The following is an 18,882-nucleotide window of genomic DNA, read 5'->3' on the forward strand; positions in this document are numbered from 1 at the left end:
ACAACATTTGATGTAAAACCCAGCACAAAGTACTGAAGCCCTGAAGTCCAAATGGAGCTGGTTACATGTTAACTGAACTGTCACTTTCTCATCATCCCGATGGCAGCCAACAAGCTTATCTTTTCAATATGGGATTTGTTTCATACAGCTCAGTTTGCCATATTAAGGCAAAAGATATCCTGTTAGGTCTGAGTTCTTAGGTCCTACAAAGATGAGAATAAGTAGCAATAATTGCTGAAAGTTCTTTGTCTTCAACAAATCCAGAACCAAACGTGTAGATCAGCTGCTGTGAGATATGATGTCTGAGAAACATGTGTTTGGTTCTTTCATCTTACTGCTGTTTACATAAGATTGTGTTTACTGTAGAAGCTGGAATCCTCAAACAAGGAGCAAATTTAAGTGTGTTCATGTGGCAGTGCATGTGTAGTAAAAGCAAAAGATAAGAGAAATCATTTTATAGAAAACTATTTAGATTTAAAGTAAAGGGTCAGTGATGAGATCCCTGCTCGTATCTTCATGCTAAATGTGTGTACTGTATTAATGGAAGTGAAGGCACACACAGTACGGTTCGGTCCAAATGTTGGCTGAAAATCAACAGAAAGTAAAAACAGCTGGTTCGACTGAAAACACACAGCGGCTGAACTCAAACGGAAGCAGTTTTTGTTCTGTAAAGTCAACATGTGTCATCCAGGAGGCCTGATGTCCCTGTGTTTGGTCCCCAGCTGTGATGTAGCTAGTTAAAGGAGGCTGAGGGACCAAGGAGTAGGTATTAGGTGTGAGGAGTGTTTGGGGGTGCAGGTAAAGGGAGCTATAGGATTCCATCCATGAAACTTGTGTCGAGCCGCTGGATGAGCACCCGGATGAAAGACATTTCCTTGCGGGTGTTCTCAAAGATCACTCTGGGATCATCGGACTGGCAGCGTAGACAGTTAGGAGCCATGACCATGGCCAAGTTGTTCACATCCATCTTGGTGATGACCACATTGGCTGGCTGTGCAAATACCTGGAGACAAAACAAAAACCTACTTTCAAGAGAACTGTACAAGTTCTGATTATTCAGATTAAACAAACATGCAGTCAGGAAAACTATACAGGTTCCGTTTATTAAGCTTAAATAAAGCTACGGTCAGAAGAACCTCACAGGTTTTGTTCATTTAGGTTAAACACAATCTACTGTCAGGGGAACCATAGATGTTCTGACTGATATGATTAAAAAAAAAACTACAGTCAGGAGAACGATATGGGTTCAGATTTTTCAGATTAAACACAAACTTCTGTTTAGTTATTAAATAAACCTCAAGTCAGTGAAACCTTTTTTTTAAATTTAAAATAAACATAAACCTACAGTCAGTTTAACCATAAAGGTTCTGTTTATTCAACAAAATTAAACACAAATCTACTGTCAGAAGAACTCTACAGGTTCTGTTCATTCAGTTTAAACAAGCCTGCTCTCACGAGAACCGACATGTTTTTTTCACTCTCAAAGAAAACTGACCTACTATTAGAAGAATCATAAAGGTTTTGTTTATCCAGATTAAACACAAACCTACTGTCATGAGAACCATACAGGTTCTGTTTAATCTGATTTTACTTTCCAAAGCTCTCTAGAAATGTTTTTAAGTACCAAATTTGATCTGTACTGAAGATATTTCTTAAACATGTTTGCCAGAATATTTAAACATTGAAGGATCTCAGCTTCCTCAGGAGATAATCTGCTCATCCCCTTATTGTATACAGCACAAGTGTTGGGGTGGATTTCCAGTCCAGTCTGCTTTTGATGATGACTCCCAGGTACCTGTAATTCTCCACCATCTCCACCTCATCTCCCTTAATGTGCAGTGCACATTAAGGCATTCCCATTTTCTTAAAGTCAATCACCATCTCTTTGGTCTTGACCACATTCAGCAGCAGGTGATTTCACCCAGCCCATTTCTCAAAGCTGTCCACCAGTGCCCTGTACTCACACTCCTCTCCATCCAGAATACACCCAACTTCTCCCCTAAAGCACCTGTTAAATGATGTCAAAAGCACTGGACAAATCATATAAAGGGATTCTCACAGTGTTGCTTCCATCATCCAAGTGTAAATGAGCTCGCTGCATCAGGTAAATGACAGCATCATCAACTCTCAACCAAGGCTGGTAGGCAAACTGCAGCAGGTCTAGTAGTGTCTGCCTCCTGAGATTGTCCAGGACCAATCTGTCCAACACCTTCATCACATGAGGTGTAAGGGCAACTGAACGGTAACCCTTGAGGTCATCTGTTATTGACTTCTTTGGACCTGGAACCAGGCAGGACATCTTCTAGAGCACTAGCACTCTCTCTTGGCTCAGGCTTAGGTTGAAGAGGTGTTGCAAGACAGGAAAAAGCTGGCTGACACAGGTCTTCAGGATCCTAGGACTGATCCCATCACATTCTGTAGCCTTCCTCAGATGGAGGGTTATTTTATTTAGGGCTGCTGCATACTGTATATGTCACATATTGTTAAAACTTTCTAGTTACTTAGCTATATGCCATGCAGGGGGCTTCTAATAAAGTAACGTTGGGTATACTGTGTTGTTCGAAGATCACATCAACTTATAATAACTAAAATGTTAAAACATGTTTCTTATTAATTTATGAGAAATGTTTTTCCCTCGTTTCTAATATTATGTGCAACTTGATTTAATAATATAAAGATTTAACATGTGATTTCTATTAGATAAAAGTAATCCCTCTATCAATTAGTCTATAGTTAAATAGTTAAATACACAAATAGTCATCCAAATTATTGACAACGCAGGGTCCAGTGCAGAAAGCAGAGTTGTAGTCTTACACAACTCTCTGCTGCTTCTCCTCTGCTACCTACCCAAACCCCCATTGAAACAGTGTGTATGTTTATCAGCAATTGTCTTCTCAAGTCAGATTTGGTCAGAAAATTGTGGAAACTTAAATTTTTGTAAAATTTATAGAAGTCAAACATAGAGGGACAAAGCAATGTTCAGAGTACTACTTCAGATACTCCAGTGTTTGGAAATGTTTGATTTTAAATATTTGTCTAGGTTTACTCGTATTAGATTTTATTAAAATTCAGTAGCAAGCTAAAGAAACAAATCATAAACGACCAAGCTATATTGTTTAGAAATGAAAGTAAGTCACAACTCCTAGTGCAAATACCTGTAAAATCTGTTTTTCAGTGTTTATTTTTCTGTTTTGCTGTTTATTTAGTCATGTTTATTTCCTGTGTTTATTTTCAGTTTGTATTTTGTTTGTGTTCAGTTTGTTTCCAGGGCCTCCTTGTGTTTCTTGTCATTCTCAGTACTTCTCTTCAGTCATTTTCTGCTCCTCAGTCCTACCCCTCCCCCTCACACCTGTACCATGTAATTATCAGTCTCACCGATGCCATTTTTCCAATCTACCCCAGCCTTCTTAAGGTTCTACTCCCATTCCATCTGCATTTGATCATTGTGTTTCCATGCCTTGGTTCTGGTTCTCCTCCATGCATTTGAGTTCCATCCATCCATCCATCCATCCATCCATTTTCTTTACCCGCTTCTCCATTCTGGGTCGCGGGGAGCTGGTGACTATCTTCAGCAGTCACTGTGCGAGAGGCGGGGGACACCCTGGACAGGTCGCAAGTCCATCACAAGGACACATAGAGACAATTCACACTCTCACACCTAGGGACAATTTAAGAGTCACCAATTAACCTAACATGCATATTTTTTTGGTTTGTTGGAGGAAACTGGACAACCCGGAGTAAACCCATGTAAGCACAGGGAGAACATGTAAACTCCACCCAGAAAGGCCCTAGGCTGGAAAGTGATCCTGCAACCTTCCTCCTGGGGGGCGACAGTAGACAGAAACACTACACCGCTGTTATACCCGCCTTTGGGTTGCACCACACCAACTTTTTGTTTATTTGGGTTCTTGAATTATTAAATCTTTAAGTTTTTACTCAAGCTCCTCATATTGGTCTGCATTCATGGGTCTGACTCCTCTCAACCTGACTCTAGGCTATTTGGTCCATGCATATGCTTTTATTTAAAAATAAAATAATAATAATTAAAAAACTGTATAAAAAAATTGTTCTTTATGTGTCTCAATGAGAATTTTTGTTATAAAGTGGTGTAATAAAAACGTACAGGATTTTCCACCTCAGCTTCAAAATAGTATCTAAAAAAATTAAATAGTATATAAATGAGCATGTTCATAAAAGCAACCAAACCTCTGATAACAGTGTGACAGAATAAGCTTCACGGTTTACAGTTTTGTTTTTGAGTTTAGTAAATTTCTGGACTGTGTTTGGGGGAGTTACCTGTAGAAAGCGGATGAGGTAGCAGAGTACCAGCTTATTGATGTGTGGCAGACCCAGAACCACATTGACAGCTGCCTCTGGGTTGTCATAGCAACTGATACACTCCTCGTAGAACTCGTGAGGGATCAGCGGTTCTTCTAGCTCCCTGTACCAGAGTTTTAACAGAGAAGCTGGGAACACAGAGAGACAGGGTCAACATTAGATATAATTCTTATCATTATAGGCAATTCACTGTTTTTCTGTATGTGTTCTGTGTGTGACTAAAAACATACACAGGATTGACAAAACTGCAAAACTAGGTTTCTTAAAGGAGAAGTTATGAGTTGTCATGTTCCATATTTTGCTCTCAGACTGCAGGTGTCTAAAAGTAGAGCAGGAGGCAGAGCTTTCAGTTATCAGGCTCCTCTCTTGTGGAACAAAATCCCAGTTTCTGTCCATGAGGCTGACACCCTGTTTACTTTTAAACAGGGTGTCAGGCTAAAGACTTTCCTTTTTGATCAATCCTATAGTTAGGGTTAGGTTGGGTTTCCTGAGCTATCCCTTAGTTCTGCTGCTATAGGCTTAGATTGCTGGAGGACAAACTGACCACATTTCCTCACTCTGCTTCTGTTCTTATTCTGTAATGTAATTATTGCTATCATTAACATTGTTTTTCTTCCCATAAAAACTACAACTGGGCCCGTTATTCAGTGTTTGTCCATGTCGCATTCCCGTCCTTTCAAACCCCAGGTAGATAGCCACTCATCTAGAGCCTGGTTCTGGTTCTGCTGGTTTTTTCCTGTTAAAAGGGAGGCGTTCCTTTCTACTCTCGCTTTGATACTGCTCAGAATGGGAGATTGGGACGAAGTGAAGATTTTACGCAATCTGCTGGCTTCATAATTTTTACTAATTGGCATTTCATAATGTACATGTTATGAATAGTCTGTATTATAACAGGAATCAAATGACTATAATTAACTTTGAATCTGGATCTGAATTTGATTTATTATTTGGACTTGTTTTTTTCTTCTTCATGAGATGACTTTTGTTGGGAATTGGTGTTAAATAAATAAACTGAATTGAATAAATAAACTGAATTGAATAAATAAACTGAATTGAATCAAGTTGAATGTGTGTGAAATCCATTCTCATCAAGGGATTCAAAGTATATGTCAGAATCAGACCACTGGGAGGCACCATTCAACCTATTGGATGAACTTCCATCAATATTTATAAAGGGTTTTTGATATAGCAGAAATTTTATTTTTTTCTATATTGATTCCCAGGGGACCAATTATACATAACATTTGGCTTCAACAACACAAAATCAGCTTCATCATTTAAAAATAAAGACAAATAGGCCATTGCCTTATAATAAACAAAACAAATAAATCACTCCACTTCCCTGAGAAGGATTTTAGTGAAAGGAGTAAAAAATAGAATTTAAAAGGAAAAACTTAAAGAGCTAACTACATAAGAATTGAACTTAAAAATAAATAAATACATAAAATAACTACAAAGATATGCTGTCAGAAACAGTGTTGATTGTAAGATGTAGCTATTATAGGAGAGTGGACTATAGTAGTGATTCCATCAAGTTTGGTCTTTGAAAATGTAATCAGATCTTTTAGGTTTCACATGGTCTACCCAATTCTGCCAACAAAAATAAAATAGTTCAATCTTACAATTGAGAGAGGCTTTTATTTTTTTCCATTTTATATATGTCAAATGTTATATCCATCCAATCATCTAAAGTTGGTTTGTCCTGTGATAACCATTTTCTTGTAATGTTCTTTTTACTTGCTGTTGATAAAATAGTCATCAAATATTTGTTTCTTTTTGAGACTTCTTAAGGTATTATGCCAAAATACATCAGCTTGATCTCTAGAGGAATGTTCTGTTTGAAAATGTCTTGTAAGGCACTATTTATGTTAGGGAGCAGGGGTTTGGGTTCTCTCTTTTTCCACTAGAGGGAGCCATGGAGCCACATCCAGAGAACGGGTCTTCCACTGATTGCTCACACCTGAGCCACATTACCACTCACCAAGCCACAGGATAAGAGGAGGGGACTGCCAGTCATTCAATGCCAGAGTGTTAACCTTTATGGTACTCTAGACACCCTTCTTAGAAGTGTCTTGTCTCCCTGTGTAATCTTCTCTTCTTTTACACTAACCAGTTTGTTTGCTACCAGGTACTCCTTGTGATCTACAAGTCATTCGTTCAGATCCCATGTTGCCTCCTGGGTTCCCAGCATTCATCGTCTGATTAATAGTTCCTCTTCCACGACTGGCAGCCGCTACCTCCACATATCAGGCTCTCGAAGACCTGTCTGCCCTCCAACCCTCACCATCTATTGGCTTCCTCTGGACTCCAACAAGGCCAAATTACTCCTCCGTACTCTCAAGGAACATCTCTCGGACCCAAGCCCCTCAAACTCCACTCACCTCTCCCTGGCGGACCAACAACTTTTCTTTCCTCTAAGTCATCCATCTACCAAACCTTTCCATTCAAGTTCTACAAATACTCACCATCTCCGCTTCCGTTTCAGTGATCCAGTCTCCCTTCAGCATTTCCCAGGACAAGAACTCATAAATTTATCATTTGTTCAATACAACTTAAATTCTGGTTTCTTCTGCTTTCTGAGATTCTCTGCATGTGGGTCAAATAAACTTCTAAAACCATGACAATTTCTCTTTCCAGTAATCCTTTATAATTGGGAAGTCCCAGAAGACATGGTAAAGGTTTGCTTTTTGATTTCCGCATTTTCTCCAACAAGTAAAAAGAATTCTGTCAAAGTGATATTTCTGAGTAGGTATGATAAAGAACCGTAGCAAGTTTTTCCATCCAAATTCTTGCCATAGTAGTGATTTATATCCACTGTTATTTCCATATTATTGTCCATTCCTCCTCTGTTAAAGAGACGTTGCCTTCTCTTTCCCACATTGCTTTAATATCAAGGGTCAAATTGTTTTTAAGATCTATTAGGTTTTTGTAAATAAGTGAAATTTTTCCTTTAATTTCTTAATTATAGGCATTAATTAAAATCTCTATTAGATTTGTATTTTTGTCAGTAATTGGCTTAATTTTTAAGTTAAAATTTCTTATTTGTAAGTATCGGTAGAAGTCCTGTTTGTCCAGAGAATATTTTCTCTTGAGTGTTTGAAAATCCCTTTTAAGGTTCCGTTGTTCATTATTGTACAGAGAGCTGTAATTCCTTTGGATGTCCAGTCTTTAAACCTGGTGTCTAATTTGTTCGGTGTAAAGTGTGAGTCCAACTATTTATCAGTTTGTTCAATAGTTCCTCCAGAAATTTTTGAATATGTTTTGTAAAATATTTCAAATGCTTCCTGTATGTTTTTCCATTTGTTCTTTAACAATTTTGTTTCAGGATTTCTGATTCTATAGATTGTATTTTCTGCTGTTTTTTTTTTATGCTAGTACCTTCAAAGATTTTGAGCCACCTGTTTAAGAAACATGAGCTTTTTCATAGTTTCCTGTGTTGCCATGTCATTTATTCTGTTTCTGATTCATTTTTAATCTTCCATTATAACTGATGTACCATTTTGTTTTTGTTCTAAATCTTCCAGTTTTTTATGCAATTCATCTGATCTTTTTATTCTTAAGTTTTTTAAATGTGATGACATTGCTATAATTTTCCCCCTCAGAACAGCTTTAAGAGTGTCCCATAATATTGGAGGAGATACTTCTCCATTATCGTTAAAATCTAACTCGGTAAAAGTAACTGATTTCTTTTCATATTTAGTGTTTGAACCACGGGTTAATAGGTAGACCTGAATTTTGTTTCCATATATTATTTCTATTTTGTAAGCCAAGGTCAACTGTTAAGTATACAGGTGAGTGTTCACTCATATCTATTGTTCCGATCTCATGCTTGTCAATCTTGTCTCTATCTTTTGTAAATGTCAAAAAATAGTCAATTCTTGTGTAAACAGAGTGAGTGGCTGAATAGTGTGTATATTCCTTTTTATTAGGGTTAAAGTCTCTCCATGTGTCTATCAGACCAACTTCCTTTAAAAGTATATTTATTTTTTTGTGTTGAGGTTTTTTTTTGGTATGTTTTCTCACTAGAAGTGTCCATCTTCAGTTGCAATCTTATATTTAAATCCCCTCCACTGATCAAAACACCTTGTGTTTCTTTTATCATTATATAAATTATTTTCTTATAAATTTCAATATTGCTCCCAGGGGGAGCATATATGTTGAATAATGTAACAATGTTTCCCTCCACAAAGGTTTGCCTCTGACAAAAACGTACCTACCTTCCTTATCTGTTAGTTTGTGTAATTTTTCAAACTGTATCTCATTTGAGATAAGGATAGCTACTCCCCTTCTATGTCCTGATTTATATGAGGAGAAAAATAAATGGTTGAATCCCATCCTTCTTAATTTTTCATGTTCACTTCTGTTCAGGTGGGTTTCTTGTAAGTACACTATGTGAGCCTGTTCCTTCTTCATTTTAGATAAAATTTTACTTCACTTAATTGGATTGAGCAGGCCATTAACATTAAAAGTAATTACCTTTATCTTATTGTTTGTCATGTGTAATTATCTTGTAACTCGTTTTTAGAGATTTTATATTTGATCTTGATAAAATCAATCTCCGTACTTTTATATAGCAGCATCTTAATCATAAAGAACAGAAAACCCCCCCCCAAAAACTTAGATTCCAGGGTTGGGGTCCTGAACAAATGACCCTGAACTTGGTTAGGAGAACCATCTAGCGCTGGGGGAAATCCTCCTTTTGAGAGCGTTTGGAGGGCACCCAACTTTGCTGAAGCTGTTTTTGTCCATTTTTGAGTGCGCATTCCTCCTCTCTTTTTAAGTTGGGGTTAGGGACTGTATCAAATATCACCACAATAATGTTTCTAGTTCAAAGCCATCAAACTAATTTAAAGACAGTGACCTTTTAAGTTATACTCTATTGATTACTCAATTTTTTATTTTAGCTTACCAGTCATTTTTGTTTCTATTCAGAGCTTCTCTTCGGGGGAACTGGCGAGAGAGATGAGCATCAGAGACTCCGTGAGTTCAGAATTCTCTTCTGAACTCACGGAGTCTCTCTCTGATGCTCATCTCTCGTTCCTCTCTTGGCATTTGCTGTTTCGAGCCGATCTTCTTCCAGGCGGTGCAGGAGAGTTGTTCGGCCAGGCTCTCCTTTGGCTTGATCAGGGGGACAGGCAAACCGCACTCCTTCATGTCCATCGTCGCCTCCGCTGCTGTCTGGTAGAGCCATGTCTACTCCTCATAAAACACTCATAGTTTAGTGGGGAATGGAGTCTGGAAGCAAATCTTTCTCTGTTTCAGGACACATTTAGCTTCAGAGTTTTCTTTGTGTTTCTGCAGCACCGTGGGAGGGCAGTCATGATCAAAATATATCGGTTTGCTGTGTAGAAGCACTCCTTTCTTCCCCCATGCTTTTCGTAGTATATCTTCCTTGGTTCTGCTGCAGAGAAATTTAACAACAATAGATCGTGGCCTGTTGTTTCTGTCTCCAGTAGGTAGCAGAGACAGTGCTCGGTGTGCCCACTTAATGTCCAATTCCATATTTGGGTCGATCTCCAGTGTCGACCCAGCGTATCTTAAAGTAATTTATCCAAAAAATCTCTCATAGATGAACCTTCTGCTCCCTCAGGCACGTTGTATATCCGGATATTTTCTCACCATGATCTCCCTTCCTGGTCGAGCAGTTTTTCTTGTTGTTGGTTCACCAGTTCGATCATTTTGCCCAGTATTTGCTCCATGTTCTGTGCTCGCTCCTCCACTGCTTCAACTCGGTCCTCCATCTCCTTAATTTTTTTATGTACATTGGTGAGTTCTGATTTAATATCATCTATCTGTTGTTTCACATCTTTTCGGAACTCCTGTAATTCTTCCAAAATTTCTGCTAGCTGGCAGCCCCATTGGCAAGTGGATTAGCATTAGCATTAGCTTCATCAGAGTGCTGAAGTGATGTTGATTCACTTACCGTCTTTTTTTCTTGCGCCGATTCTTTGTTTGTGTTTTTCTTATTTCCGTCCCTTTTCCCCACTCGAGACCCCCTTGCAACCTCCATTTTACTCATTTTTTGTTATATTTGCCTGGTAACAAGGGTCAAATTCAGATTTCCCGGAGGAGCAATCAGCTTAAACTGCCATCTCGGAAGGTGACATCACCGGAACCTATAGCAGAAATTTTTGAAACCCAATATCTATCCTTAGAAGAGTTTGCCTGTGTCGTTACGCATTTTTAGGTTGTGTGTGGTGAAGTGGTGGCTGGTGGAGTTTTCTCCAGGGGGGGCTATAAGTCTAAAAAAGACATATACCAAAACATATACTAAGGTATCACACCTGTGTATTTACATGAATTAAAACAACAGAAGCAACATTATAAGGTACACATAAATGCACATATGCACAAGTGCTTCTTGAACACACCAATACTTACAAAGGTCTCCCAAGGCACAAGCCCGTAGGACACATTTAGCGTTTATAAGACCTGTTTTCTTCCTTATTTTTCAAAACTTTAATGGAGAAAATACATCAAAGCTTGTCTTATGGTGGGAGCAATCACTACGTCACGTATTCTGCACGTACGAAGCTCAAATGTCTCACTCCAATTAGAATTCAAACCCAAACATTTTAACAGTTTTTTAGCATAAATTTTCTTAAACTAATTATTAACTATGAACTCTTTTATTACCTTGTGTATGTAACTTAATCATGTAATGAACTTATTACTGTCTTTGAATAAAAGGCAGCACACTCGCTCGGCGAACTTTATGACAGGCGGATGTGACATCAGGCTCCAGCGGCGGGAGTCCCACGCTCTGGCGGCGGGAGGCAGTGAGGTGAGCTGCGCCCCAGAACGGTCCTATCTCTTGTATTGAAGAGGAGCTACTGCGCATGTGCAACTTTTAACGGGAGTCTGTTTACTGGCGCTTACAAGAACCAGCAAGAATTCTCCAAGAAAACTAAGATCTATTTTTTTATTACCAAGTCAGACAAAGAGTTGTCATCCACATCTTTAAGCAATTTACAAATAGCTGTAAATTTAAATCAAATTTCAACACATTTCTTTCAAATAAATGAAATTGCACCTGTTTTTCACCTGATAAATGGAGATCAAATTCTGTCAGACCCTGCTCAAGCCGAAAACTTTTTTCCAACCTTTAAAAAGTGCACTGGGCCAGTTTAATAATTCCTCTGCTCAAGCTCACCCACAACTAACCAGCCTCAGCAGGATGGAGGAAATCTCATATCTCTCTCCTCAGAGCAAGATCAAAATGAGCTAACTCCGCAAATAATAGTGAGTGAACATTTTAACACCTGCAAAATAAGGAATACCCTTTCAATACTGGTCCAGAGACTGGTCCAGATTTGGCAGAAGTTAACTCAAATGTTACACCAGGCTAACAGAGCAATATCAAAGGTTGATAGAAGTTATATAATCCAGTTAGAATTATCCGGATGAAACATGCAGCATCAGATTATATTTCCTGTCAACAATATTCAATAGACAATATTCTAAACCACTTTCAAGAATTGGATGAATTTGTCCAGTCCAATAGGGAAGTAACTGCAGATGAGGATATGTTTTTCCTTGTCTTTCTTCCAATAGAAACTTTACCTGGACGAGTTTGTCTGTGTCTCTTTCCTGTCCTCTCAAACCTCAGCCGGTTGAAGAAGTTGGCTGCTCGTCCTGTGCCTGATTTTGCTGGAGGTTTCTTCCTGTTAAAAGGAAGTTTTTCCCTTTCCATTGTTGCCAATGTGCTGCTCAGGATGGGAGACTGACACAGTGAAGAATCAACGCAATCTGCTGACTTCCTTAGATAGATAACATTTACTAACTGACTCTTTATAATGTATGTGATTGTTTTTGTACAGTGCCCTGAGATGACTTTTGTTGTAACTTTGCACTATATAACTAGACTGTTTGGATGGTTTGGAATGTCAAACACAGAGCTGAAAAGACGTTGGACGGGCGACATCTCATATTGTTAAGAAAGAAGATCAACTCTGTTTTGCTACAAGCTAAGCTTAACCCTATACTCACAAATGTAGTCTTTACAAATCACAAGAGATTGGCAGCGTATAGCGGGTCTCACTGAACAAATGCCTGTATCCTTGAAGTTACTTTTGATCCCAGGCTCAAATTGCTGTGTGGGTTTTTTTTTTATTTAAAAAAAAAAAAAAAAATTAATGACAGCTTGAAAGTTGCCGCAAAAGAGCAACACGGCTATTGTTTCAAACCGTTACCTAGAGGTTAGATAGATTTTCTAAATATTCTGTCAAAACTGAACATTCCTTTTATTTTCTGTGAATAATCTAAACATTCGTAATGAATAGACAAATCAGAGGGAGGCGCTGATGAGACACATGAAAAGAAAAACTAGCAGGTCTTTAACACTTTACCACAGATGGTACAGAACTGAGCAGGGTGGAGAGAGACTGTGGTCAACAAGTAAATACTTCTTGGTATGAAGATCTGGGCTCCAAAATGGGTCATGTAGGGTCATACGTCAGAGTTTGGATTATTTTTGCATTAACAGCCTAATGCAAAAATGGACTATTTCACCTAAACTAAACCACCAGTGTTTTGAGAGGCCTCTGTTGAGACCAAAAGGAGCCACATACTAGGAAGTCCCCCATTCTGAGGACCCCTACAATAGCCATAAACTAATCACTGTTGTTGACTCTAAAACAAGAGTTACACCCCCTTTCCCAGACCTCTCAGCTCCAAAGACAAACAAAGGTGTCAATTGTACTACTTTGGAAGAAATTTACATTCTGAGAAGAGAACAAGAGACCTGGTTAAACTCAAAAACAGTTAATGCCTCCGGTCTACGGACATCAAAGGAATGATCACATTCCTTTAGACCTGAAAAGGAAGTACCACAGCACCCTGGTCTCTGCTCAGTCCCTATATTATCTAATGTGAACTTTCTAATCCGTTCCAGATAAGTTTCTGGACTGCAACCCTCATGTTAAAATATGATATTTGTGCTAACCTTGTTTTTCTCCTCTCTAATTACAAGAGTCACACTTTAATCTTTAATGTTTTTACATGTCTACATGTTTTTTGTTTTGCTTTCATTTGCATATCAGATGTCATACAAAACATTATTAACATTATCCTCCCATTAGGTTCCAAGTGTATCAATACTAATAACCATAATTAATTGACTTCTAAAGGATCAACTTCATGTGAGAAGACTTAATTTCATCACTGATCGAGTCTGCTTCCCCTTTTGCCAATTAAATTTATTTTAAGGCAGAAAAGGAATGCAAAGATTTAGCCATGTTTAGTTTTCCCCTTTTTCCTCTGCATAAGTGTCAAAATGCCCCCTCTGAGGAGGAGTACTGCTCATTGGCTAAATGACCATCAAAACTCTCGCCTTCTTTTGAGAACCACAGCTCTGATTGGACTATAAGCTTGCAAAGCCCAACCTCCGGCTTTGTTTAAAAAGTCTAGCGCAGCTCGCTCTCGGGCCCCTGTCTCTGCTCTTCTCCGTCGCTCCCTCTCCGACCGCTCTTCCTGCCCCGTCCTTCCCTCTTTTGTTATTTTTCCCCTGTCCCGTCTATTTTTAATTTTTATTCCTCTTCTTTTTCTGTGTTGCTGACCATCACATTTTTCGTTTTGAACCAAACATTTTTGTTGATAAGTTTTTCAGTTTATTTCAACGGTCGACACTGACATTAAGTCAGTTAAATAAGTAACAGTCCGAGTTTTATTAAATTCCACTGCATCGTCTTCGTGAGATTGACTCTTCACCCCAGCCTAACCATCAAACCAGCTTCGAACAGCCATCCCAGAGTGGTTCACCTGCCTGCCAAAGACGAGCTGCCAACTGTTTAGACCACTGGAACCAGTTCGACTCAGTTCCTGCTGACAGAAAGTGCCCTGGAGACGACATCTTCAGTCACCTTCTTCCCACCGTGGCCTAAAATCGTTCCCGACTGGTACCGAGAGACAGCGGCCAGATGGACCCTTCTCTTGGTAGGATAAACTCTCTAAACCATTTGCTGGTTGGTTTCTGATGGTGCTCCGAGCTAGTCCGATAGAATTAGTCTCACTCAGGTGGTCAAATTCATAATAATAATCGTCATTTCTATTACGCAAAGTTAATTTCTCAAACCCCTTCTGCCTCAAAATTTTAACATCTTCGATTGAATTAGACTTTCTGTTCAACCTCCATGCCATTACAACCCCTCAATCAGTATCTTATTACCATATTCAAACGTGCAATATTTTCATAACCTGCCATAACTTGTGTTATATTTGTTTATTCAATAAAAGTCATATAAATAGTGTAAAAACTTAATTTAGTGTGCGTGTGTTTTGATATGATTATTATTTTAATCCGAAGTGAAGAACTCATAATTTAGGGTAATTAAATGTTGAGACTGATAACTAAAAATTATAGATATTTCCCTCGTTTAGAGGATGGTGCCCCGTTATGTTATAACTTATGAATTCTTAATAATTCAAACGTTTCCATCTCATAATAAAATATACTCTTTCCCCTACAGTTACTTTTGCTTAATAGATCTACGTAGTAAAAAAAAAAAAAATAATCGCTTTACTTTTTTTGCCTAGTATTTACTCATATTTTAAAGTTTACAGCCATTTTTTTATTGCAGGCTACAAATTGTAGAGGAAAATGTAATGAGAAAAACATTTTAAGAACCATGGCAATCTTGATATCTATAAAGAGCATGTGCCGTGATTAAAAATGACAACACTCTTATTTCGGACACATTTCAGATATTTTTTTTTCACAATTATACAGCGTTGTGTAATTTTTAGACACATCCCTGTCCGCAGGCCCGGTTACATAAAAAATGCAGTGCTGTTCACAAATGATTGACTGGATGCTCTGAAATTGAAGATTGTGATACAATATTTTGGAAGAAAGCGTTTTCAAAAAATTCACAATTCTTGTAGGGTAATGAACAAAGTCTGGAATGAATCCGTAAAAGTCAAAAAAGGTGGCTCTTCCACCCTCTAACGTGAGGGATAACCTGTGTTCTCCAGGCATATGGGAAGGGGGTGTATCGACAATAAAATAAGCTGGGGTCTCAATAAATTATTTATTTAAAACTGGCATATGCACAAATCGGGGCCTGAAACTTGCATACATCACTTTACACGTAAAGTTTGTGATCTATAAAAAAAACTTGACGTGTGGTCCCTAACTCAAACTCTGACCCATGCCTTTCATATACACTCATTTTGAAGATGGGAAACTGGCAACGCAGATGGTGAAGTGGTGCATGAAGCCACACTGCATCATGATTCCTCTCAGATATTTAACTTCACTCCATAATCAAACTCTAATCTCAGATCAATTTTATCATAATTTTATCATAAGCATTCAAAACAGCAGTATTATTTATGCATCTGCTGGTGAGCCATATGTTTTCTCCCCATCACATTCCTCTCCCTTGACAATCACTCGGGTAATGTGTACCACAGATTAACACACGAGGGGACAGTGGCTACTCCCTCAGTTGCTGCCTTCTAACCCCCTTTCCAAACCCCCAGAGCGCAGAGGAGGCGCGCTTTAATACCGCTCACACCCGTGCTCCCTCCCTCAAGGTTGTGCGCCTGATCAGTTTTTGGCAGACCATCACTTTACGGCCCGACACCGGCCATCCTTCTTTCAAAAGATGTCAATTCGGGTACGCCCTTACCTCACCTGCACAGGCTCTGGTGGAGGCCGGTTAGTCGCTTCTTTGCCTCCAACCTAAAATCTGACCACTTTTTCTTCACCTCAGCCACGGTCCTCTCTGTCCCACTTACTGAATTAACAACGTTTCCACTCACAACCTTCCTTTTATTTCTAACGCCACTACTGTGGCTGCCAAAAATTATACTTTTTTCTGTTCTCCACCTCACTCAACAGCACATCGATTTCTGCATCGCTGAAATTTAGTTTCTTCGCTCTTTTCTCCATGGTTGCGGTTGGAAAACCATGAAATAACATTAATAACATTTCAATACACCTTTACATTCATGATGTGCTTTGCATTGACTTCTTATGGTTGAATGTGGGCGTGTGGAGGGCAGAACCTGAGGCGGGACCTTTTGAACAAACTTTTAGGCACAGATGTGATTTATAAAGGGAAATTGCTTGCTGGTGTTAGTACGCATGGTTTTACAAATCTGCAATTTTTTTGGTGGACCCATTTTCACCTTTTGGGTGTATGCACACTTAGTATGAATCCTATGCAATCTTTTATAAATGGGACCCTTGGTCCTGGTAGTGTTTGTGATAATAGCAGAAGTTGATCGGAAGCCCATTAAAAAAAACCTTCCCTAGCAGGTGATGCAACAAGCCCTCAATTTCGTGATCCTCTTTTTTCTCCTTGCAGCTGGCTAGAGCATATTAGTAATTAGTAGTAGTCAACTAGTACTTGTCTTTTCGAGTTGATCTCCAGAATAGAATCGTAATTGTGTAAACAGTTCAAGTAGCAGTGTGCAGGAGCGGAACTCTAAATCTCATTTCCGACCTCAAAATCCCATTGGAAATTGGGGACAAGGCATCGGTATCTTCTCCTGCGTATAAATTGAACATAAATAAGAATGACCAGCGTTAAATTCTTATCAACTGATGCTCAGAGAAACATCTTTAAAATGTTAAATGTGAAGTGGATCTATTGAGTTTGCTGTGAAGGTGGCTTTTTGATTGAAGCCTTGATTTATTATTTTTTTTAAATTTCACTGTAAAAAATACAAAGAGGCAAAGGATACTATAATGCAATAACAAATTGGGATATGTGTAGTTTCAATTAAAACATTAAAAAAAGCCTTGTACTTTCAAACAATGTAAAAGATTCCGTATGTGAATAGACTTTAGTTCTCTGAGGATTCAAAGCACTCTGCAATAGCCTCGAGTTCATAGGCCATCGTACATCTCAAGGATTGGGATATGAATCTGTTTTTCCTTTTTTTAGTTTGTATAAAAGCATCAGAGCCACTGTCTTCGCTCCTGCATCCCCTGCTTGTACTGTATGTTTCAGAGTCAGCAGTCTTTGAATAGCAGGAACAAACCGAGGCTTTAAAAGCTGCTGCAGGATGTCACTGAAGTTGTGTTAGTAGAAATCCGTCTCCTCCTGTACATTCAAACATTGGTACTGATGATGGTTCGGGTGGGAGTTATACACCTGTAGCAAATTTCATGCATGTACTTTCAAATGGTTACATTAAGCAAGTAAAACAGTGCCGTTTTCAGTTTTTGATTTGCCTTGTTGCTGAGGAGTGCTATATAAATAAATTTGACTTGACTTGACTTGACCAGAAGTGAGAAGACCCATCAGTCGATTTTGTTTCCCTGATCTTGAGTCGTTGGAGAATTTGGTGAAGGGGTGAAGGGCCGCAGAGCCTGAGAGGTATCCAGCTCTTCCTTTTTAAGCTCCTCTGTGAAGGCTGACAGCGGTCTTCCTGACGATCCAAGAGTGACAGCTGGTAAAACCTCAAAGAGAGAAGGTGCTGAAGATGTGGAAGATGGAGAAGAATGCAGGATTGGAAAAGGTGGACAGTAAGAACCCATGTTGTAGCCTTCCGGCTATGAAGGAGAGATCGATGCGTCTTCACGCTGGTTATATATTCCCTAGCACTAAATCAGTGTGGTCTGCCTCCCCTGTCATTTTGCGCGCAAAACAACTTCTGTCTCTCTCTCTCTCTCTCTCGCTATCTCTCTCTGATCGGATCTGTGCTTGCAAACCTCTCTGCTCGCTCACGGATTTTTTTCTGCTCTCTCTGATCTAAGCACCGTTGCCTAGCAACCGTTCCATCCAATAGAATGACAGTGTTCCTCTGGGCAGAGACGTTGTGGGGCGCTTACTTCTCGCGCAGTCGGTCGACGCCATCTTTGAAGTCCACAGACCAAAACAAACAGTATTCTGGTGTTACCGCTATAGTTTTACGCGCGAGGAGAAAATCAGAGCGCAAACACAAAGATTTGAGAGAGAAAAGAGAATATTTGAAAGAAAGCAGAAGTTTTGAGAGAGAGAAAAGAGAATATTTGAAAGAGAGCAGAAGTTTTGAGTGCAAGCGTTAAACGTTTTGAAAGCAAGAGATGAAATCCTGCTTGCAAATCGAATATATGCGCTCTCGACTTGTCAAGATTCTCCCTCTCCATAGGTATCGATGTTTCACAAATAAGAGCGGTGCTTTTTGCTAGGAAGCTAGCAAATGCCTTATTCTGGGTTGTTGAAGTTGAAGCCTCGGCAGTAGGTAGTCCTTCGGCGAGGTTCGCATCAATCTCGATATTCTCTCGCCTGACTTTTTACTCTAATCATCTCTGAAAAGGTCGTCAACAGCAAATACTGAAGATAGGGCAAAGCGTAAGAACATTTAAAGGAATGAAAAATCCTCCCTCTTTTCTTTGATTGGATTAGATCAATTCAAAGGTAATTACTGCAAATGCGTGTGAGTGTGTGTGTATGGGTGGAGCTATGGGTGTCAGAGAAAATGAGAGAACTGTATGTCACAATGCTGAACCCTAAAAATGTTTTCTTTTGATTGCTGACACAGTGTGTGTGTGTGGGAGGAAATGAGGAAACCATTTGAAACAACAAAAAGTGAGGTTTGGGGGGAAAGGGG

General features: G+C 39.1%; 1 protein-coding gene across 1 annotated transcript in view; it reads right to left on the bottom strand.

Annotated features, from left to right (window-relative positions):
* Positions 1-808: 808 nt before the first annotated feature.
* arhgap39 (Rho GTPase activating protein 39) overlaps positions 809-18,882 on the bottom strand; it is an 80,487-nt gene continuing 62,413 nt past the window's right edge. The window contains exons 10-11 of the mRNA XM_017437720.2: positions 4,297-4,466; positions 809-1,003 (exon numbers count right to left, since the gene is read on the bottom strand). Coding sequence (XP_017293209.1) covers positions 809-1,003; positions 4,297-4,466 — 365 coding nt within the window. The remainder of the gene's footprint in view (positions 1,004-4,296; positions 4,467-18,882) is intronic.

This window comes from Kryptolebias marmoratus, linkage group LG24 (assembly GCF_001649575.2).
Source record: "Kryptolebias marmoratus isolate JLee-2015 linkage group LG24, ASM164957v2, whole genome shotgun sequence".
Taxonomy (NCBI): Eukaryota; Metazoa; Chordata; class Actinopteri; order Cyprinodontiformes; family Rivulidae; genus Kryptolebias; species Kryptolebias marmoratus.